Here is a 24,632-nt window from a genome sequence, read left to right on the forward strand (position 1 = left end):
GGCTTACATTTTTTGTTCTGTAGTCTGTTTCTTTATTGTAATTTGACTAACGATTGTTAATCGAGTCGAGCTCCAATTTTTGGAGATGATCTGGTCTACAAACTTAAGTTGTAGTTTAGCTTCAATTGTGAGGTGTTGGTTGTCAATTTGCAGCACTTTATACATAATTTGGGAGTGAGTATGCAAGTATATTCTGAGTGTCCAATGAATTCAGACTGACTCCACGCATATTCATTATGGAATCCTGAAAACCTGATTGGCTGTGGGATGCTCCATCCTACAAAGTCAGCTGGGAGAACTCTTTACTTAGGCCATTGACATCTTTGATATGGAGCCAGAATAATACATGCAGACACAGATCCTGAGATTCTCAATTACTACTATTCCTACTATTAATTATTTCTATAGCGTTACTAGACGTACGCAGCGCTGCACAGAGTCACAAAGAATAAGAAAACAGTCCCTGCTTGAAAGAGCTTACAATCTAGACAGACAAACAGGATGTCATGGATGCCGTTAAGGGGAACGGTTAATCAGCGGGCTCGGTTGGAGGGCAGAGGTGTAGGGTTAGATAGATAGATTGTGAGCCCACCGGGACAGACAGGGAAAATGCTTGAGTATCTGATTGTAAAACCGCTTAGAAAACCTTGATAGGCGGTATATAAAAAATCCTAATAAACTTAAACTTAATAGGGTTAAGGATTGAAAGCTATATCAAAAAAGCGAATAGTGAAACATGGTTTCATGTTGAGGAAGGAGATGATTTGGCTTATTTGAATATGGAACTGGAACTGTTGGGCTTTTGATTTTTGGCTTTTCACGTATTTCACTCACGTCTTTGAAACACCCACTTTGAGGAATCGCAACCGCTGGCGAGGAATTGTTTGGATTTCCATAGCGTCAGTGTTTACTGATCAGCTGCTTGCCAAATCAGCAAGATAAGTGACTTGTTATATGTTTTTTTGGGAACATAAAATGGGGGGGCAGGCAAGGAGTGCGGTGATGTGTTAAATAAATTAAATAACAGAAACTTAACACATGACGACAGATCCATTGAGTTTGCCTATTTTCTGTTTCTATTGCCGTATCACAGACCCTTGCCTATCCTATGCCCTCATAAACTAAATTTTGTCTCTACTGAAAACTTGTTCCATGCGTTCACCGTCCTGTGGTTTCTTATATTTCATCCTGAGTTTACCCCCTTTCAATCTTTTGCCATGATCTCTTCTAGAACAGGGGTCCTCAACCCAGTCCTTGGGACATGCCCAAAGCATAATGTGTGATATACAGTAGATAGGTCATATGGTCTTGATCTGCCTTCATTTTCTAGATTTTTATATTTCTCTGTAGTCTGCCTAACCATGCCATCTGCTATCCCTTCTTTTCCCGTAGAGATCCAACATATTTGTTCCAATATTTCATGAATTTAGATACACGTTTTGTCTCCACCATCTCCACCGGGAGGCCTTTCCACACATTCACCACTCTTTCCATGGAAAAAATATTTTTTGAGGTTACTTCAGAGTCTATGCCCTTTCACCTTCATCCTATGCACCTTCATTCTAGTTTCCTTTCATCTGAAAGAGTCTTGCCTCATTTGCTTTTATGTCACATAAATATTTAAACATCTCTATCATATAAAAACATTTTTTCTGTAGGATGAAATATGGGACCTAAACTGGTATGTGTCTAGGGGAGGCGCTGGTGATTTGTGATTTTCATGATTTTAATGGGGTTTTATATTATTTGTATGTGCTATGATTTTTTTATATTGTTGAAATGTATGCGATTTTGATTATGTTTGTATCTTATTGTGATCCGCCTTGGGAAAGGCGGAAAATAAAACTAAATATCTTCCCTCTCCTGCCTTTTTTCCAAAGTATACATATTGAGACCGTTAGGTCTGTCCTCATTTACTCTATGATGACCACAGCCTTTTTAGTAGCCATCCTATCGATGGAATCCATCCTGTTTATATAATAGCTCCTTTCGATTTTGCCCACAGTTCATGAACATGGTCTAATATTTACAGTTTATGTATATGAAGAAGCAAAGTCATGCCCGGTAACTCTCAACAAGTCCATCCCATCCCAGACCAGCGATTTCAGGTACTGCTGGTCAACCCCCTTTTGAGAGTGAGGCTCCTCCACTTCTACTTTGGGTGTCCTTTCCTACCTTACCCTCCTTCTTCTTTTCAGTTCCTCAAGCTGGGGAACTTAGCTCAGATCTCCTCTCTGCTCTCCTGCAGAGGTGACTTTGGCCAGTTGGCCAGCAGTACAGGATTCACCTCCTTATCCTGGGATTTCCCTCTCAGTATTCAGGGGCTCTGCAGGGACTGGTCAACCAAAGACTCCAATTCTAAAAAAAAAACTCAGTCCCTTTATGTATCACCTTTCCCACCTCTTGAGGCTGGGCTTCCACCATCTCTACCCACCTGGGCAGTTTCCCCTGCTCCCATCACCATAGTGACTAGTGACGTAGTAAGGGGAGGGCGTGGGGGGGTGGACCGCCCCAGGTGCCATCTTTGTGGGGAGCACTAACACCTCTCCTCTGCCCTCCCAGTGTACCTCTTTAAACGTTCACCGGCATGAATAGTCGCCGGCATGAGCAGCATCTACCCTCTGCTGCTCATGCCGGCCTCGGCTCTCTTCTGACATCACTTCCTGGTGGCAGGACCAGGACTTGACATCAGAAGGGAGCCGAGGCTGGTGCAAGCAGCAGATGGAAGATGCTGCTAGAGCAGGTGAACATTTCAAGAGATCTCTCATGGCGTACTTCGATTGCTGGTTTAAGTTTATTTGTACTTGTTCATAATCCACGAGTTTTTTAATAGAACCCACTGGGACCCCTGAGGAAGACAGTATTGTCGAAACACGGACCGGGTTGGGTCCATATCTCTCAGACGATTGGGTTGTTGTTTTTATGTGGATTACGAAGTTGAACTTTTAATAAAGTCCTCATCTTCATCAACTCTCCACAGAGTCTTTTTATTTTCCTCCAAACACTTCAAGAGGTACATGGGGGTGGGGCATGGCGATGCCAGGTGCCACCACCCCGGGCACCAACCTCCCTCACTATGCCACTGATAGTGACCCCCCAAAAGATCTTCCCATCGCCTGCTCTACAACAGAGGCATCTCCTTGGGAAGGCCCACACAATGGAAGCGGTTCATCCACATTTATTTCATGTCTATTCACTGTAGATATCTTGAAAACTAGAATGTCTTAGGCCGGGTGTCCTAAGGACTGGTTTGAGAACCCTTATTCTAGAACAATAATAACAGGCTGGAGAGTGTCACTCAATGAGTTCTGCTGAATTTAGGTAGAAACCATTGGGAAACATTACACGGAGCAAAATGTTGCTGAAATTTTGAAATCAGCAATAATCCTCAAGTAGGGTTACCAGGTTTTACTGTTGTAAAATCCAGATCCATAGCCCCACTCCCTGGCCTACCCAGTTCCATCCAGCCCCGCCCAAGTCACGTCACGTTCTGCCCCTGCCTCACACCCAGCCCCACCCTCTTCAACCTCTTCTCATGCTTGGGGCCACATGGGGAGGGCATTTGCACAGGTCTGACGTGATTGCTCTCAATTGGAATAAATGACACAGCTTTAGACTGGTTTATATCCTTCTTTTCTGGCCGTTCATCCAAAGTGCACACTAACCTAACAACTTCAGATTCAATCAAATTAGGTTCCATTCTATCTCCCCTACTTTTTAATATCTTCACCTCTCCTCTTCTAACAATTGCACAATCAATTGGTTTTGCTGTATTCAGTCATGCCAAAGATATTCAGTTAATCCTCAGGATATTCTAAATATTAATAACAAATTAGAAATGATCACTAAATGGCTAACTACACACATGCTTTTTCTAACCCCGACAAATCAAATGGAATGCTCTTCTCCCCTACTAGAAATAAAACCCTTATTTCCCCCAACTATCTCAAGTCTACACCTCTTCATTTCACTAATAATACTAAGATTCTTGGAGTAATCATCGATGATGAATTATCCTTTCACCAACGGATAAGAGCAGTGGTCAGGAAAAGTTTTTACAAACTAAGAATGTTCAGATAAATCATGAGTCAACTAGAACCCTCTTCTCTCAATATATTACTACACTCTTTTTCACTGAAAGAGTGTAGTAATAGTAATTTATCACTAAATTCTTTTTCACTGAAAGAGTGGTTGATCGCTGGAATAGTCTTCCACTACAGGTGATTGAGGCCAGCAGCATGCCTGATTTTAAGGCCAAATGGGATCGGCACATGGGATCTATTCACAGGGCAAAGGTAGGGGAGGGACATTAAGGTGGGCAGACTAGATGGGCCGTGGGCCCTTATCTGCCGTCTATTTCTATGTTTCTATGTTTCTTTGGTAATATCTCAAATTGACTATTGTAATTCCCTGTATCAGGGTATTTCTCAAAAAGGGATAAGAAGCCTTCAAATTATTCTAAACACAGCAGTAAAATTAATATATAATACAAAAAAAAAACAACTGATCATGTCACCCCCCCCTGCTTATAAAATCACATCGGCTCCCGGTTAATCATTGAATCACATATAAAATTTCACTACTTATCTTCAAAATAAAGTTAGCACATACTCCAGGATTCATAGACAGACTTCTTATCCTACACTGCCCAACCAGAACCCTAAGATCCAGCAACCAGAACCTTCTTGTGGTCCCCTCCCCGCAGCATTTATTCTATGACATCCAGGAAAAAAAATCTTCTCGGTTACTGCACCAACAATTTGGAATTCCCTTCCTTCGAGAACAGATTTCACTGGACAAATCCAAGAATAACTTAAAGACCTTCCTTTTTAAAGATGCCTATGACAAGTAGATGCTAGATCGCATATAGAAGGAAGAACATATCCCCTTCCCAGTGTGTTGACCTTTTACGTTCTGTCTTTTCTATTATAAATTGTACTTCTCCCCAATCCAATTTGTATCTTGTAAGTCAGTAAAGTCTTGTTATTTGATGTCTTCCCCAGAATTTTAATAGTCTTAACACTGTACACTGCTTTGACAATTTATTTGAAGCGGTATATCACATTTTAAATAAAACTTGATGTCATCACACACAGGCGCAAGTCCCCAAAACTAGGATCCTTGAATTACTAAAGACATTGCTTTTGGTTGTACTGTTGGTAGTGCATGGTTAGCACATGAGCCCTTACTGCACACAAACTAGGTTGGAAAATTTGCACGTGGGCCATTATTAAGCCACCTCTCCAAGCTACTGACCAAGACGACCAACTACAAAACATTCAGGAAAGCCACTCAAGCATTCAAACACTCAAACATTCAGGAAAGCCACTCAAGCAGCCAAACTAGACAACCAAATCGCCAATCTACTGACGGCTACAAAACTTTTAGAAAAGAAATAAAGACCATACTCTTCAAGAAATCCCTGAAAAAGAATAATAATAATAATAATAACTTTATTCTTCTATACCGCCATAATCTTGCGACTTCTAGGTGGTTTACAATCAAGATAGCTAGACATTCAGCGAAATACAATATGCAGATAATCAGATGAAATACAGAGAGCAGAGACTTTAAGAAAGCAAGAATATAGAAATACAATTTTCTGAGCAAGAGTATAAGATGTACATTTTGGTAGGTAATGTCCGACAGGACCTGTTTGGAAAAAATAACAACGAAAAATTATGATAAGATGTAGATAACAGTTTATATGTATCACAGTACCGTCAAATTCAGGTGGGCTAAGGAGGGGGGGTAAAGGTAGGGGGTAGGGGGGACCGTTATTGGGGAGAGAGAGGGGAGAGAAATAACACCACAAGAATCAAACAACGCATCTCACTAAAGCCAACTACCCTAAACAAATAGCCATACTCATTTCTTACTCTCTTTGAAAATGACCAAATTTCTTTTTGGTAAGATCTTTTTGTAATACTTCCTTGATAATTCTTTTGTAATCCACCTTGAACTGCAAGATAATGGCGGAATAGAAATCCCTAATGTAATGAAAGAACTGAAAACTATTACTTTTCAAAAAATTCATCAAATGAGCTAACTAAAACCTTATAAACCCTTCCCCAGATCCCACTGCTCATGCTCTCCATCAGTTCTTGTATGCTCATTCTATCTGTTCAAGTTTGTAAGCTCCCTGGGAATACCGAGACCAATTTTTTTTTTTGTAAACCGCCTAGAACTGAAAGGTATTTGCAGGATAAAAAACAGTAATGTAATGTACGTAATACAGAAAATTGAAAAATGGGCCATGTTACCCCGGCAGTAAAAATGGCCTTAGCATGTGAGAATGACACATTAAGGCCACTTTTTACTGCAGTTTGTCAAACAGGTCCCTTAGTACCTTATAAAATACTAATAATAGAAAGCTGTTACCCAGTAAATGAAAAGTGAACCAGTGGTAGGAGAGTTTTTAGAATAGGAACCACGATCATATTAAAAGGTTCATAGCTAAGATTTAATAAAATTCAAAAAGCATTAGAGAATCATGCATTAGGTGGGATTGTGAGAATCCGATATCATTCCTAATTCTGGATCTTCCTCCCCACAGGACATGTTGGCTCACCTCTGACATGCAATATCGTCAAACTTGTGGATGTGTCGGACATGAACTATTTCTCTGTCAACGGAGAAGGAGAGGTACCACGCACAAGCGGACGCGTACATGTATCTGTGTCTTTCTACCCATTGTCTCCATGGCGCGTAAGATAATAGTATTATTTTTTTTCATGTTCCAGGTCTGCGTCAAAGGTACAAATGTATTTAAAGGTTACCTGAAGGACCCAGAGAAAACTTCAGAGGCTCTGGACGAGGACGGATGGCTTCACACAGGTGACATTGGGAAGTGGCTGCCAGTAGGTGTCTTATGTTAAGTAAAACTCTACTGAATTGCCTAGGCAAGGTCCCACAGTTGCACCATTTTGGGGATAGAACTAATTTATCAATCAGTGGCACAAAGAGGGCATGTGTTGAACATGCTGGCATAGGAGCCAACTCTTCAGAGTTATTGGGGATTCTAAGCCCAATGGAGATGATTTCTCCTTGAACACAGTCAAGGAGTTTGTGCAATATTGGGGGTGTTCAAGCACCCACAGAGCTGGCTCCTGTGCAGTGGCATTGTAAGGGTAGGAGTCCCCCTTGCCCTCCTCTCTGTGCCCCCACTCTACACTCGTGCTCTCCCTTCCCTCTGTACTTCTTAATCTTCACCCAAGTGAGTGGCTTTTCTCCAGGATGCTCCTCGCGCCAGCTTTGGATTTCTCTCTGACATCACTTCCTGGCCCCTTGGTCCGGAAGTGATTCAGAAGGGAACTAGGCTGGCACGAGCAACAAGCAGGAGAAGTTGCTCGCCCTAGCAAAGATCTACAGAGGTACGGGGGAGGGGGGAGGGATGGAGCTAGCGGGGCATGGTGTGGTGGGACAGAAAGGTTCTGGCACCCCCCACCAAGGCACCCGGGGCAGTCCACCCCCCATACTAGTCCACTGCTCCTGTTAATGCTGGGGCCATAAACCCTCCAGGAGGCTGCATGTTCTTCAGCTTCAGGTAAACTTGGGGCTCAGGGCAATTGCCTTCTTTGCACCTACCTAATGCCAGCTCTGTCAACACACCACCTCCTGAGGTGTGGATTTAAGCCATAAAATGGATATTACAATGCCCTTCCCCCCACTGTCTTTTCTGGACTCAGAGGGAATATAGAGATTTCCAGACATGTAGCTTTAGTCAAAGGTGTCGGACACAAGAGCCAATTTTTGCTCACCGGTTGTCCCATCTCCCGGTGTTATGGTTTGACATCTTTGGGCAGCCACTGTAGCGTCAAACAGCAAGCCTGCCCTGGAACCCTTCGTTCTACTTCTGGGGCAGGCCTGCTCGTGGACACTGCACAGCGGCTGCTGAAGATTTAAAACTATACCGCCAGGAGGAGTGGGTGGGGGACTTGGGAGCTGTTGAGAAGTCGTACGCTAGGGCGGAGCCCCTGGGCCCCCCCTTACACAAAGCAGGGAAATTTGTTTTGATTTGTTTGATATCACACCATTTACAAAACAGCATTAGAGCAGAGTACAAAAAGCAGATGAGACAAAATCAGCCCTCAACATTATGGGCCAAATAAGGCACCGCTTGGTCTAAAATACTGACACCTATCTCATTCCATGTCCAAATTCCGCCCCCTAACCACGCCCACTTTTCAGGTAGGCCCAAGTAGGTGCCTTCCAAGTGAGGCGCCTACCCGAAAATTAAACTTGTTAAAATTGTTTTTAATCAGTTTTTAATGGCGCTTTCAATTCAGCACCAATTAACTAATTACAAAAACTAATGCCCCTGGCAAAGTAGGTGCTATTTATAGAATCAGGCCCTGTGGGACAGAATTTCTGTCATCCTGAGGCATTGCTAGGGTTACCTGATTTTCTGTTTCTAAAATCCGTACCTCCATAGACCCGCCTCCTGCCTAGACCCGCCTCCCCCCTAGCCCCACCTCCTCCACCCATCTCTGTCCCCAAACTCGCCCTAGCCCCACCCCCTGCTGCCTGCTCTCGTTGGGCAGGAGTGCATCCTTGAATGCGCAGATGCGACGCAATGATGTCACATGCACGTACGCATGACATCATCGAATGGCGGATCCCCTCCTGCCCGACAGTGATTTGTTCCGAGCTTTTCAAAACCCGGACAAGGTGCCGGGGTTTGAAAAGCCATCGGAGCCCCGGACGCAGCCTCAAAATGAGAACATGTCCGGAGAAATCCAGACGTCTGGTAACCCTAGCCATTGCTAACTCCATGCTACCTCCGGTGGCAGCCGCTGTAATGGGATCGTCAGAGCTCGAAAGCGTTTGCTAAATATAAAGTATTGCGTTAATTAGAAAAAAGCTATTTATGAGAGGGGTTAACCTTTTCTGGGTACTCCTTGGATAACCCATTCCCAAGAGGGAATCCAAGCATTAGGAATGAAACACAGATGCCAAATTACACCGTTCAGAGGGACATTTTAGGCCAATCCTGATTATAAGGGGGGAGGAAAGGGTTCGAGCCTAGAAGGGGTCCCCGTGGGATTGGATTAAGGATAAGGACATGGATGGGAACAGGCGAGACCCATCATTCAGTTACCACCTGGATAGGGTAACCAGATTTTGTGTCCAAGAATCTCGGACGCATGGCCACGCCCCATTCCGGACTTTATATATGTAAAATCTGGTAACCCTGACATATCTAGGACAGCTGGAGCATGCTGCACAACCCTGAACCCAATGATTATATTATTTAGGATTACCAAATGCGCCAGTCTCTAGAGCAGGGGTGTCAAAGTCTCTCCTCGAGGGCCGCAATCCAGTCGGGTTTTCAGGATTTCCCCAATGAATATGCATGAGAGCTATTAGCATACAATGAAAGCAGTGCATGCAAATAGATCTCATGCATATTCATTGGGGAAATCCTGAAAACCCGACTATTTTGCGGTCCTCGAGGAGGGACTTGACACCCCTGCTCTAGAGGAAGACTAGCTAGCTCTAATTCTTGAACTTGAATCCCAGTGCATTGTGGGGTTTGTAGTCTCTGCTTCGGCCATTTTAAACCAGCACCAAAAACCCAGAACCAGTCTAATGTGTCCCTGTAGCACTTGGCAGGTCTGTTGGAAACGTACTTAAAACACCCTCAACAATAAAGAACTTGACAGAAAGAAGGTCAGTAGAAGTATACCTAATTAATTAAAGACATCTTGAAACCATAGAGGATTTGCAAAGCCCCAAAGACCAATTTAGCTCAATGACTGCAGCTCAGAACACCACCTTCACAGTCAATAATTGAGCACGAGTCGGAGCGTGTGCTCCAGGGTCTCCTCTCATAATCACGGGAGTCCAGACAGATCTCGTTGGTGTCCTCATTTATCAGGTAAAAAATGATTCTGCCTGATCCTGTTCTCCTGGTTAATGAGAGGCTGGGTTTCAGAGAACAGAAGATTGGCTGCCATTCATTTAATGGCTTTTCAATGTGTATTACTTAGTTTATAACATTTTATTGAAGGAATCATACAAATATGCAAGTATACAAAAATATAATACATAATAAACTCATAACAATTAAATTAATAAAAATATTTGTCAAATATAGCTCTATTATTCCTCCAAAATATATTTCCATATTATCCATTACGAACCTCAATACATTCCCAAACTCGAACCCCCTTTTTCAATTCCTCAATTCCCTCCTCCTCCCTTCCCTACCCTCTTTATTATGTGTAAACATTTTATTAAAGAAATAAAATAACCCATAAACTAAACCCCCCCATCCAAATGAAAGTTGACAAAAATAAAGAATAATAAAAATAAAGAACTGGAATTTTAGGTAAATAATCATAGCTTCAATGTAAATCATTAAGAATTAAACTTCTTGTCTTAGGTGAAAGATTTTGAATATACGGATCCCAAATTTCCATAAAAAGACGAGTTTTCCTAGACGAACGCTTAACCTCCCAAGTCTCAAATAACAATAGACGATGAAACTGGTTCCTCCAATGCCAGAAACTAGGCGCTTCTTTCAATAACCAAATTTAACAAAACATAACAACCCATTTTTTCACCACAAAATCTCAGTTCTGTGTGGTTAGCAAAAGCTAATACTGCACATGCACAGAGAAGTACAGAAAACCTATCTATGAAATTTAAGGAATAAGTGGTGTTTCTTATTTCTATAGTGTTATCATAGGCATGACCTCTCTCTCCAGCTCCTGACTCCCCCACCCACCCACCTACCTTCCCCGGTCGCTGTAATTTTAAATCTTCTGGCAGCCGCCAAGCAGCATCAATGAGCAGGCCTGTCTCGGAAGTCTTCATCCTGCGCGGCGGCTGCCGGAAGATTTAAAATTACAGCGACCAGGAGGAGGTGGGTGGGGGAGTAGAGCCATAACTGACTGACAATTTTGGGGAAGGCCATGGCCCCTGTGGTCTCCCCCGTTCCAACACGTACGAGCGCTACTAAGCATACGCAGCACTGTACATCAAACATGGAATAGACAGTCCCTGCTCCAAAGAGCTTACGATGTACTGCAGTTTTGATAGACAAACCAGACAAAATGGTGCATCTTTACTCAGATGGGGAATTATAGAGGGAATGCAAGACAGATGGGCGCTAGCAGATGGGTTGGAGTTAGGAACTGAGAGCAGCTTCAAAGGAGTTGGCCTTGAGCATGGATTTGAATACTGCCAGAGACAGAGCTTGATGTATTGGGTCAGGCATCAAAGTAGGAGGGATGGAGTTAGGAGGTGACTGTAGAGCAGAATGGCACAGATAAGAGGGACTTACCCGATGAGCAGAGATCCCAAGGACATGAGAGGAGATACTGAGGAGCTGTGGAGTGAATTACATTACATTACATTAGTGATTTCTATTCCGCCATTATCCTGCAGTTTAAGGTGGATTACATAAGAATTGTCATGATATTAAAAAAATACATAAGGAATAGTTTGAACATTTTCTAATTTGCTAAGGAGTAGATAGTATTGCAAGTGAAGCTTGGAACATGTCTGGTTGTGTTTTAAGAGTAGGGTTTTTGTTTCTTATTTGAAGATTTTGTAGTCTGTGGTCGAAATCAGCAGATTGGTGAGTTGTCTGTCCAGTTTCGCTGCTCTGGTGGCCAGCAGGTTGTCGTACATTTTTCTTCATTTGACATTTTTGGTAGGTGGGTGTGTGAGTAGTGTGTGGGTTCTCCTGTGTCTGGTTGAGGTTGAGGTTAGTCGATTGTTCCAGTAGGTTGGGCTGTCTCCGTTTAGAGCTTTAAATAGTAGGCAGTGGAATTTGAAGTGTACTCTTGCTTGTATTGGGAGCCATTGTGAGTCGTGGTATGCCTCTGTGATGTGGTCGTATTTTTTCAGCGGATAGATGAGTCTTAGGGCTGTGTTTTATATTGTTTGTAGTTGTTTTATTGCGGTCGCTGGGCAGGTGAGATATAGTATATTGCAGTAGTCTATTAGGCCTAGCATTAGAGATTGTACCAAGAGTTGGAATTGTTTTCTGTCGAAGAATTTTTGAACTTGTCTTAGCTTTCTCATAGTTGCAAATGATGTTTTTATTATTTTGTTGATTTGTGGTTGCATGGTACAGCCTCTGTCAATCAGTATTCTAAGGAGTTTTAGCGTGGGTTGTATGGGGTATGAGATCGAGTTTATTACTAGGTTTGTTAAGGTTGGGGTTTTGCTGTTTTCTAAGAGGATGAAGTTTGAATGTACTTGTAGGTCAGTAAGAGGAGTTTGAACTGTTTGCAAAAACGGATAGGGAGCCAATAAAGTGACTTAAGGAGAGGGGTAATGTGCGCATAGTGATCCCTGGAGGAATATGAGGCGTGCAGCTGAGTTCTGAACAGATTGAAGGGAGGAGAAAATTGGTTCTCGGAAGGCACTGAGAAGCAGGTTGCAGTAGTCTAGGCAACAGGTGATGAGAGTCTTAGCTTGGGTTAACAGACATCCGGATTTACCCAGACATGCCCTCTTTTTAGAGGACTGTCCAGGCATATGGACAACTTTTCAAAACCTGGCACTTTGTCCAGGGTTTGAAAAGCTTCAAGCTCGGGGCCGCGTCTGGAGGGAATCTACGCATGCATGCATGTGATGTCATCGCGTCATACCTGTGCATGTCAGGAGGCCCTCCAAATGTGACTCCGAACTCGAGAAGAGATTCAGGGGCGGGGCTGGAACAGAACAATGTGGGGCTGGTGGAACTGGACAGGCCTGGGGGTAGGGCCACGTGTCTGGATTTTACAGGCCTAACATGTGGTAACCCTCGTCTTAGCAGTGCCCTCAGAAAGGAAAGGTCAGATTTTAGCGATGTAGAAAAAGAAACTACAGAGTAAAGCCTTAAAGCATCAACACCATATATCAAAGTGTTTATAGCAAAAGAGAGAGGGGTTTTCAGATGATCAAGAGGAGCAAATTATAATAATACATTTTCAAAAACTGATTTAAACGTTATAATAACATATAAATTATTTATTAATTTCTAATATTCAAATATTCACTGTTTTATATACAGTGATGCCTTGGAATCCGAACTTAATCCTTTCCAGAACCCCGTTCGAGTTCCAAAACGTTCGAGTTCCAAGACAATTTTTCCCATTGAAAATAATGGAAACTGGATTAATCCGTTCCTGGGTCCCACAAACTCAAATTTTAACAGTAAATACACTGGATTTTAGGGGCAGAAACACACACATACAATGTACAGGGTGTTCAGATTCCAAAGCAGAGTTCGGATTCTGAGGCAAAATTTACTACAAAAAAAAGTTTGGATTCCAAAACATTCGAGTTCTGGGGCATTCGGATTCCAAGGTACCACTGAATTTTGATACTTCTTATTTTCTCTCTGAGTGATTACATAAATTTGTGATGGACATATCATAAATTATACAGACATCAGTTTTCGGAACTTCTTATGATGTATATCATTCCAAGTTCCTGTCTTGTATATAGTTCTAATCATTTATGTCCACCACCACCTACCAAATTCTAAATACTTATTAAATCTTTATTACTTGTAGTCCTTATTTAATTATAATCTTTTAATTTAACTTTAACTTTTTAAAAAATATATTTTTCTTTTTCTTTTAAAAAGCATTATAAAACTTTATTATGAAAAAGCTTCTAATTCTAAATGAAAGACACCACTTAACTTAAAGTTTGGTGGATCCTGCCACCGTCAACTCCCAACTCCTTTGTTGGGCGTTTCAACCCTCAACTAGTCTTCCTCGGGGGATAGTGATCATAAGCTGCCTCTCTAATACTTATATATACTGATTTCAGTCTCTGGTGTATATGCTTTTAGCTTAATTTGAATCGCGGTCGGCCAACAGGCAATGTAATTTCTAATATTAATGGCATATCGCTCGAAAAATCTTCACAATAAAAGAGAAGCTTTACTGCACCGGTTTCTGGTATGGGCTGTTTTTAAACTACTTGCTGAGGAGAAAGAAATGAAGAGAAAAATCAGCACTGTAGTCTTTGTGCTGTCCAGGGAGGAAGAGACATTGAGGCTAACAACTGTTACTAGCAGCAATAATTTGGATGTTATAGTATTTTGCAAGCAGATCCCAACTCCAAAGAGCGTACAAGCCATCTCTGAGGTGGAAGGGTAGAAAGAGCAGTAAGGGAAAAGATTTATATACCACACAACAGTGCTAATTACAGCTCTCACAGCACCACCCAGAGGCCTAGACATGAACAGCAACGGAGGAACTGTAGATTTGCATCCAATTTTCTTAGACTGCTGACGGAAAAGGGAATCATTTTTGAAACAGAAAAACGTCCAAAATATGGCATGAAGCGGCTGACAGATGTATTTTTGCACAAAAAGGTCCAAATCACTATTTTTAAAACTCACTTTTAAAAATGCAGTGCATCTATATCAGTGTTTCTCAACTTCTTCAAGCCAAGTACCCCCTAAGTCTAACAAATATCAACCGAGTACCACCACCCAAGCTCTGCCCCAGACCTGCTCAAGCTCCTCCCATGACCCCACCTCCATAAAAATAGTACTAATTGTAATACATTTTTTCCATTCATTTTTTATATACACACAACATCTCTCTCTGTCTTTCTCTCATTCTCTCCCTTGCTCAAAGGGAGTGGCAAGAGAGATCCGGGTGCATCTCCCCCACCCTCTGTACTGCCACGTCCAACATTTCTCATCCCCCCCCCTTTGGATCATGTGCAGAATTTTTCACCACTCCCCACCAGCACCATGCCCATTTCTCCTTCTATCGTCCCTCTCCAGCACCATGCCACATCTCTCCCTCCATCACTGTGTCCAACATTCCTCCTCCTTGCATCCCCTTCAATCTGTCCCTCTGTTCCCTCTCCACCACCATCTAATATAATAAAACGCTAGGACGTGCATGCGCACTCCGATTGCGTGCGTCCATTTTCTGTGAGCTGTAGGGCACCGCAGATAGGAGTGCGCATGCGCGCGAAGCTCTCTCTCTCCCTCCCCCCGAAGTGGATGTCGGCCGCGGCGGCTGTCGGCGGCCCGAGGTGGATATCGGCCGCGGCAGCTGCTGGCCGCCCAAAGCTCTCTCTCTCTCTTCCTCCTCCCCCCCGAGGCGGATGTCGACCGCGGCGCCCGAGTCGGATGTCAGCCGTGGCGGCTGATGGCCGCGGCGGCTGGTCACGGCTGCAGGCCACAGCAGCCAAACCCGGAAAGCATTTTAACATAAGTAGGGCATGCAGTTCAGGAGGAAGGTATGGGGGGGAGGAAAATACTGCACAGGGAAGTGGGGTGGGAGGGAAATGGAGGGGCAGAAAAGGGGTTGATGGACAGGGAAAGAGGTGCTGATAAACAGGGAGGGGGGCAGAAAAATGAAGACAGGCCTACTGCTGGACAGGGGGAGCAGGAAGGAGGTGATGATGGACAGGGGGAGGTAAAACAAAGGGAGAAGGGCTTCTGCTGGATAAGGTGAGCAGTGATGGAGTGGTGGAGGACACAGGGGAGGTAAAAGGAAGGGAGAATGGACAGGGGGAGCAGGCAAGGGGTGCTAGTGGACAGAAACCCGGAAAGCATTTTAACATAAGTAGGGCATGGAGTTCAGGAGGAAGGTATGGGGGGAGGAAAATACTGCACAGGGAAGTGGGGTGGGAGGGAAATGCTGCAACACACGGAAATGGAGGGGCAGAAAAGGGGTTGATGGATAGGGGAAGAGGTGCTGATGAACAGGGAGGGGGGGCAGAAAAATGAAGACAGGCCTACTGTTGGACAGGGGGAGCAGGAAGGAGGTGATGATGGACAGGGGGAGGTAAAACAAAGGGAGAAGGGCTTCTGCTGGATAAGGTGAGCAGTGATGGGGTGGTGGAGGACACAGGGGAGGTAAAAGGAAGGGAGAATGGACAGGGGGAGCAGGCAAGGGGTGGTAGTGGACAGCCAAGGAAAAAAAAAAAAAAAGACAGACAGAAATACAGAAAGCGGCTAAGGCGAGAGAAAAAAAAAAAGACAGACAAACACATATATTCTAGCACCCGTTAATGTAACGGGCTATAAGACTAGTATCCAATATTTCTCCCTCTCATCCTTTCATATCCCAAGCATCTCTACCTTTCCCCATGTGCACCCTCTCTTTCCCTCTCACCCAACAATACTCCCTTTCTATTCCCTCCATCCTATGTCCCAAGTTAGTGCCCCCTTCCTCCCTCTTTTCTGTTTCCCATGTTCATGCCCCCTCCCTGCCTTCATGCCTTTGTCCCAAATTCGTGCCCCTCCCATGTCCCAATGCGATCCTTCCCCTCCCCTTCCTTGCTCCATTTATCCCTTTGTCCCACAATCATGTCCCCTCTCTCCCTATGGGAGGTGCCTTAGGCATCTGGGCCAATCAGAGCCTTCAGCCCCTCCTCTGCGCATCCCAGGCTACTCCAGGGAGGGAAAGGCCGCCATTTTGAAGAGGCAGGTCTGCTGCCCAGAGGCAGTAGGCATCCCTCCGGCCAGCCATTGTAAACAAGGTAAGAGGGAGGGGGGTTGGAGGCACAGGGGATGTTATACGTACAGCGCTGCATATGCCTTTCAGCACTATAGAAATGAGAAATAGCAGTAGTAGTGGTGAACGGTTGGGTTCAGTGCATTTTTTGTGCTCTAGGGCTCACCATGCAATAGAAGGGGGTTATGATGTGATGTGTACCTGGGCCCTTTTATGTGAAGTTCACTGCAGTACCCCCTAGGCTAAAACCAAAAACAAAGAGATTGACCCTGGGAAATCCACAGAGAAGAAAATCTAAGAGAAACAAACAAAAAAAGCCCCACCCCTCTGCGGAGTGACGATGTTCCTGAAATGGACTTTATTGAAGATATAAAATTTCCAAAAGTCAATGTAACAATCCACATAAAAACAGGATAATCCACATAAAAAGCTTCAGGACCTAGTCCGCTGAGAGCGTAGGACCCAACACGGTCCATGTTTCGACAAGGTGGTCTTCCTCAGGGGTCTCTGATAGTCCTATGGTAGTAGATACGTGGAAGAACTAATCAATCCAAAAGAACGGTGCGTGGAGGTTCACATAGAATGTGATGCCTCACTGTTCTGCTGGTATATCTGTGTGGCCAGTCTAAGAACACTGACCTCCTAGACATCCCAATGGCTTGCTTTTGTGCATTTTTCCCTTGGACTTTAAAAGATGCACCGAGCTTAAAAATGTCCAAAACAGAGCAGGTTTTGAAACCAAAAAGCTAGACGCTTTTTGTGGTTCAAAAATGATCATGTTTAGCACTGGAAATCTGGACCTTTTTTGGGGGGAGGGACGTCATATCAAAAATGTCCCTCGAAGTGTGGGAGAAAACTATGAAATCTCCTGCAGGTCTTCCAGTGGTTCTTTGATCATAGCCAAGAGGGACAAGCGTTTGGTTCGTCTGAATAATATTATTTTATTAATTTGGATAATCAGTTTCCCTCAAATACAGCAAAGCAGAAATGTCTTGTGTGTGATTTTAGTTTTTATGGATATTTGTGACACGCTTAATCCCCTTTTAGAAAACACGCAAGAGGGTTTTAGCACGGGCGGGTGTGCTGAATGCTGTGCGAGGCTCTGATGCTCTGGAGTTCCTATGAGCATCAGAGCATTCAGTGGGCCGGTCAGCACTAAAAACATTTTGCGTGGTTTTGTAAATGGGGGGGGGGGGGTGTTAGATTTTATGGGCAACACAAGATAGAGATTTGATAAATAAATAAATAAGAAATAGTATAACATATGAACCCCCTCTTTTATGAAGCCCAATAGTGGAGGCAAATGTGGTAAATGGTCCGATGCCCATAATGATTGAATGGGCATCAGAGCATTTGCCGCACAGCTTTCTAAAAGAGGCCCTAAATTAGTATAATTTAATATATAAAATAAATTTAAGAACATAAGAATTGCCATACTGGGACAGATCGAAGCTCCATCAAGTCCAGTATCCAGTTTGCAACAATGGCCAATCCAGGTCCCAAGTAACAGGCAGAAACCCAAAGAGTAGCAACATTCCAGAGCTGAGACTGTGATGTCATAATGCCTCATTCCACCAATGCCTAAGAGCCAACCTCATCAGTGATGTCACAATGGGTTGATTGTCCTATTCTTGACTAGCATAAGAGCTGCCATACTGGGACAGACTGAAGGTCCATCAAGCCCAGTATCCTGATTCCAACAGTGGCCAACGCAGGTCCCAAGTACCTGGCAGAAACCCAAAGAGTAGCAACATTCCAGAGCTGAGACTGTGATGACATAATGCCTCATTCCACCAATGTCTAAGAGCCAACCTCATCAGTGATGTCACAATAGCTAAATTATCCTATACTTGGTTCACATAAGAAAAACAGAGGTGCCTTACTGGGATAGACCAAAGGTCTATCAAGCCCAGTATCCTGTTTCCAACAGTAGCCAACCCAGATCCCAAGTAACTAGTTAGATCCCAAGTAGTAAAACAGATTTTATGCTGCTTATCCTAGGAATAGTCATGGATTTCCCCAAGCCAGCTCAATAATGGCCTATGGACTTCTCTTTTAGGAAATTATCCAAGCCTTTTTTAAACCCTGCTAAGCTAACTAATTTCAACACATTCTGTGGCAACAAATTCCAGAGTTTAATTACACGTTGTGTGAAGAAATATTTGTTTTAAATCTACTACTTAGTAGCTTCATCACATGCCCCCTAGTCCTTTGGAAAGAGTGAACAATATATTACCAACATATATTACCTTAAAAATTCTATGTCATCGTTTATTCTATTCCTTCAAATTTTGAATGTAATTTTTGTTTTAGTTTGGATGTAATCCGCCTTGAACCGCAAGGTAATGGCAGAATAGAAATCACTAATGTAATGTAATGTAATGAACAATCTCTCTAATGAGCAAAACAAAAAAGGGAAAAATTATTCCATTTCCTGCAAAAGTATGTATTATACAATCTCCTTAGAGGATAAAGAAAAAAATCCGGATGGGGTCACCAGAGTCACTGTCTAAGCATAGGAGGTGCAGAAGGACAGGCAGCCAAAGTTGAAAACTAACAACAATCCTTTCCACAGAATGGAACGCTGAAGATAATTGACCGTAAGAAGAATATCTTCAAACTTGCTCAAGGAGAGTACATCGCCCCAGAGAAGATAGAGAATGTTTACATCAGAAGCGGGCCTGTAGGCCAGGTCTTTGTACATGGAGATAGTTTACAGGTAACCTGTTCTTCTATTACCAAATTGAAGCAGCCTTAGAAATCATGACCTTAGAATTACAGGGCTCTAAGTGACAATTTTCAGTATTTTTAACTCCGATGACTTCTGGGTTCTATCTGGCATGTAGATGTTAAAACACTCACAAGGATTTATTGTAACTTAACCGTTCCTTCATTTCAAAAAATTACATGGTTCTATGTATAGAAATTAGTCTATGCATGGGATTGCAAGGTTCTAACTTTCGTTACAGTTAGAACCATGTAATTCTGAGGTCGCAAAATGTTATCCAGCATTCAAGGAACAAGGAATCACTGTGAGATTGGCATTGTATAGCATTCCAGCTCTGAGCTCAGCCTGTGACCCAAAGGCTTCCAACTTTTTTTCAATTAGAAAGCCCACTTTTTCACATGCTGAGGAAAGCTAGATCCTACTTCAGCTAACAACACTTTGCCATCCTTGTCCAATCCATCATCCTCTCCAAACTAGATTATTGCAACGCCATCTACTTAAATCTATCAAAAAAAGTATTCTAAGACTCCAGCTAATCCAGAATACTGCAGCCAAACTGATCTTCTCAAAACGCAAATCTGACCATGCCTCCCCACTCCTTCCCAAACTTCACTGGCTCCCAATAATCTCCAGAGTCCATTTCAAATGTTCCTGCCTGGCTTTCAAGATCATTCACGGAATCCTCCCTCCTCTTATCCCACTGTCTTTCGACTCCTCCAGAACTGCCCAAAGGCTTAAACTAGCCTTCCCCTCTCCACGCGGCATCCACTATGCAGGCAAACTGGGAAAATCCCTTCTCTTCAAAATTACAGGACTTTGGAACGACCTCACCTCCCTGCTGCGGAACCTGAGCTCCCTTCAGTTATTCCGCAAACAACTGAAAACCTGGCTTTTCAGCAAATTGTAGCTCTATCCTTCCCCCCTTTCTCTCCCCCCTTCTACACATAAGTTCATGTAATCCTTTTTCTTCTTCTCTACCCACTATTTTAAGTTCTTGTAAACCGTGTCGAGCTCCATACTCATGGAGATGATGCGGTATATAAACTTAAGGTTTAGATTAGATTAGATTAGATTAGAATGAGTCAATAGCGCCCCCACCTTGTTGAGTAAATTATATTGTACATACTATATATTGAATAACAAGGACACATTTTAAAAAATATTTTATTAGAAGATAATAACAATATTGATGAATTGCTCAAAGCTTGATTTGCAAAAATATGTCATTAAAAAAATGAATATACGGTAATATTATTAGTGACAGAGCAGAGTTTGATGTGATGAAACTTCCATCCAGCATCTGCTCCTTCCTCTCTCTCCACTTTTCTTCAGCGTCTGCTTCCCTCTCTCTCCCCTCCTCACTTCCCTTAGCGTCTGTTACCCTTCCCCCCTCTCCCTCCACTTCCCTTCAGCGCCACTCAGCCCCCTTCCCCTCATCGGGTCACCTTCCTACCTTCCCCTCACCTTCACGGGCGCTCTTCATAGTTATCTCTTTCTGAGGTGTCCGGATGCGGCAACGTTCTCATCAAGTCCCGCGCGACGGCCCTAAAGCTTCTCCGACGCACTTCCTGTTTCCATCTGGGTGGCTTGTGTCAGAGGAGAAGCTTTGGGGCAGTCGCTCAGGACTTGGTGAGAGCATTGCCATGGCAGCAAAAAGCTGAAGCGTCAAAAGTTGAAGAATCAAAACAAAGATGACCGTGCTGCCATCAGTGGCCATTGGATTCGCCAGTTGCTCAAGGGGGCGGTTCAGCCCCTCCCCTCTCAAAAATTAACTGTCTCCCTTGCTGGGGCTGGGGCGGCTGATATCTTGGCGATAAGGAGCCACAATACTTTACAGTATGTGAGATGGATATCTCTACAGTAGAGAAGTGGAATATAACAGCAAGGCAGTTTATAAAATACGGAACTGTTACAGATCAATGCAGGAAGCAAGATAAGTTAAAAAAAAAAACTGATTATGAGAGAAAATTCAAGTTTATTAAAATTTTGATTAAACGCAAATCAAGATTTCTATTTAGGGGTTCACAGTCAGAAGCGCGCGAGACAAACGCACACTGAAATTTGAGAGCGGACAATTGAGCTCAAGACTTCAGCACACCGCTCTAAAAACTTATTTTAAAGGGCTCCGACTGTGGGTGTGGGGGAGAATCCCCTCACTTTACTTAATAGTGTTGGTGCTGCCATTGGGGTGGGTTTGGGAGTTGTAACTCACCCATTATACAGAAAACATAACTTTCCCCCAACAAATAGTTAAAAAGTTAAGTTTTCTGTATAATGTAGGGGGTTACACCTCCACACTCCCCAACATGGCAGCGCGAACAGTATTAAGGAAAATGGGGGGTTCCCCCCACACACACCCCGTCGGAGCCCTTTAAAATAAGCTTGTAGAGCGGCGCACTGAAATCTTGCGCTCAATTGTCCGCTCTCAAATGTCGGCGTGCGTTTGTCTCGCGTGCTTTTGTCCTGTCACCCTATTTAGGAGTAATATGCATCCCGGAAAAGGTAAGTCTTTAAATTTGGCAAAGTTTTTCTCCGATCTGATATACAGAGGTAAGGAGTTCCATTTCGTAGGAGCTGTAACTGCGAAGGAAGTAGCCCGACGTGAGCCAATAATTTTTAATGATGGTATATGGAGAAGGTACTGCGAGGAGGACCTTAGGACTCGTGTAGGTTCATGTGGGATAAGAAGTTTATGGATAAAGGCCGGTTCTTTAGTGTCTGGAGATTTAAAGGAAAAAAGTGCTATTTTATAAATGACTAGTCTTTAAGCCCGTTACATTAACGGGTGCTAGAATAGATGTGTGTGTCTGTCTTTCGTTCTCTCTCTCTCTCTCTCTCCTTGTTCACTTTCTGTCTGTCTTTCTTTCTTTCTGTCTCTCTCTTTCCTCGGCTGACCACCATCACACCTTGCCTGCTCCCCCTGTCCAGCAGTAGCCTTCTCCCTTCCTTTTACCTCCCCCTGCCCAGCAGCACTCCTTACCTGCTCACCTGTCCCTCTTCCCTGCTCCCCTGTCCAGCAGCACTCCTTACTTGCTCCCCCTGTCCCTCTTCCCTGCTCCTCCTACCCAGCAGCACTCCTTACTTGCTCCCCCTGTCCCTCTTCCCTGCTCCCCCTGTTCAGCAGCACTTCTTACCTACTCCCCTGTCTCTCTTCCCTGCTTCCCCTGTCCAGCAGCACTCCTTACTTGCTCCCCCTGTCCCTCTTCCCTGCTCCTCCTGTCCAGCATCACTCCTTACTTGCTCCCCTTGTCCCTCTTCCCTGCTCCCCCTGCCCAGCAGCACTCCTTACCTGCTCCCCTGTCCCTCTTCCCTGCTTCCCCTGGCCAGCAGCACCCCTTACCTGCTCCCCCTGTCCAGCATGCAGCTCCTCTTCTTTAAAGCAGCCTACTGAGGATCGCGGCCAGCTGTAGCGAACCTCGCAGGCCGCTCTGCACCTCGGTAGCAATTTCCTCTGACGCGATCCTGTGCATCAGAGGGAACGTGCTACCGAGGTGCAGAGCAGCCTGCAAGGTTCGCTACAGCCGGCGATCAGAGGCGGAGCAGCAGCGGTTGGTTAGTGAGGGCAGGAGGGGGGAGTCGCCAACGTGTTCTCCCTGCCTCTGTGTTCGAAAATTGAATTTGGCACAGAAGCACACCTCATGGAGGCAGAAAACGCAAAACCCTAAGTGCGCATGTGCGCTTAGGCTTTTATTATAGAGGATACGGCATGGAATTGGTAAGCAGTGAGCGGATTTTAACAGAGGGGTGACATGGTCAAATATTTTCTTATTTGCAATAATTTTTATGGCAGTATTTTGAATCAATTGTAATCGGCAGATATCTTTTTGACAAATACCCTTGTACAGTGCATTACAATAATCGAGTTTAGATATGATAAGAGAATGAATTAAAATGTTGAGAGATAGAGGTCCAGAATATTTGCCAGTGATCGGATCATCCTTAATCTAATGAAACAATTCTTTATTACGGCACTGATTTGTGTGCGATAAGTCATTTTATATTATCTATTATTGCACCCAAAATTTTAGGGCTCCTTTTACTAAGCTGCGTTAGGGCTTTAACGCGCGGAATAGCGCACGCTGCAATGCCCCACGCGCTAGACGCTAGCGCCAGCATTGAGCTGGCGTTAGTTCTAGCCGCGTAGCTCGGGGTTAGCCCGCGCTAATCTGCTGTTTGCGCTAAAAACGCTAGCGCACCTTAGTAAAAGGAGCCCTCAGTGGAAGATACAGACGAAATAGGGGTATTATTTATTGTAATGGGATGTTTAAGCTGAATGTTTTTTGAACAATATTTCTCGTACATTGAATGCTACCAAATCGAACATAATATCATTGAATGAATGAATTTTTAACTGGTGAGAAGTTGATAAATTGGAAAACAGAAGAAGAAAAACGTAATAAATATGAAGGTGGTTGGTGGTTTTTTGCCTATGATTATATTGGGAACATTAAAAATAATCATGGATTGACACCAGAGGGTGCTTTTGCTCCAGCTATGAGGCTTTTTTTTTCCACAGTTACTCTATTGGTTATCAAGTTTATCAAGTTTATTAGCAAATTTGATTGATCGCCTATTAGAATCACTAAGCGATGTACAAATCAAAAATAAAAGAGGTTCACATTTAACAATTTTATGACATAAACATACAAGAATTCGGGAAGGAATGGATGAAAGTTACAATTTTCAAGTAGAGTAGAAAAGGGAAAGAACAAAAGGAAAAGGGTGGTAAACCACAGCATTTTTAGCAAGACATATTCTGCTTTTAAATATTAAATGCATCTCTAAATAAATAAGATTTTAAAAGTTTTTTAAATGTTAAAATGTCTTTTTCATTACGAATATATTGTGGAAGGGCGTTCCACCATAGGGGACCCATCACAGAGAATATGTCAGCCCTTCTCGTGCCAATAATTTTTAGGGAAGGGACTGAAAGAAGGTTCTGACCAGTAGAGCGAAGTAAGCGTTGTGTGCTATGAGGTATTAAGAGTCTAGATATGAATTGGGGTTCCTCTGAAGCTAAAGTTTTAAAGATGAGCAGTGTTATTTTAAAAGTGATTCTATGGCTAATGGGGAGCCAATGAGAATCTATCAATAATGGTGAGACATGATCATATTTCCTGGTGTTATACGTTAATTTTATTGCAGTATTTTGAATCAGTTGTAATCTCCTTAATTCTTTCTGTGAAATATTAAGAAAGAGAGCATTGCAATAATCGAGTTTTGAAATTACTAAAGAATGGATTAATATTTTAATAGAGTTAGGGTTCAAAAATTTGGATATTGATCTAATAAGACGTAGTTTGAAAAAGCATGATTTAACAGTAAGAGAAATATGATCATGGTAGGTAAGTTATCATTGAGGTTTGGTACCATTCTTCTTTAATAGTGGTTTGGTGATTGTTTAAGTTCCCTAATATTTATACCACTGTTTGTGAGATTGAAAGGTCACTTTGGGCAGAAAAAAAACT

General features: G+C 43.3%; 1 protein-coding gene across 2 annotated transcripts in view; it reads left to right on the forward strand.

Moving 5' to 3' along the window:
• ACSL5 (acyl-CoA synthetase long chain family member 5) overlaps positions 1 to 24,632 on the forward strand; it is a 114,340-nt gene that overhangs the window by 79,277 nt on the left and 10,431 nt on the right. For both annotated transcript variants that reach the window (XM_033942336.1, XM_033942335.1), the window contains exons 16-18: positions 6,557 to 6,645; positions 6,744 to 6,860; positions 19,012 to 19,155. In XM_033942336.1, coding sequence (XP_033798227.1) covers positions 6,557 to 6,645; positions 6,744 to 6,860; positions 19,012 to 19,155 — 350 coding nt within the window. The remainder of the gene's footprint in view (positions 1 to 6,556; positions 6,646 to 6,743; positions 6,861 to 19,011; positions 19,156 to 24,632) is intronic.

The sequence above is a fragment of the Geotrypetes seraphini genome, chromosome 4, assembly GCF_902459505.1.
Source record: "Geotrypetes seraphini chromosome 4, aGeoSer1.1, whole genome shotgun sequence".
Taxonomy (NCBI): Eukaryota; Metazoa; Chordata; class Amphibia; order Gymnophiona; family Dermophiidae; genus Geotrypetes; species Geotrypetes seraphini.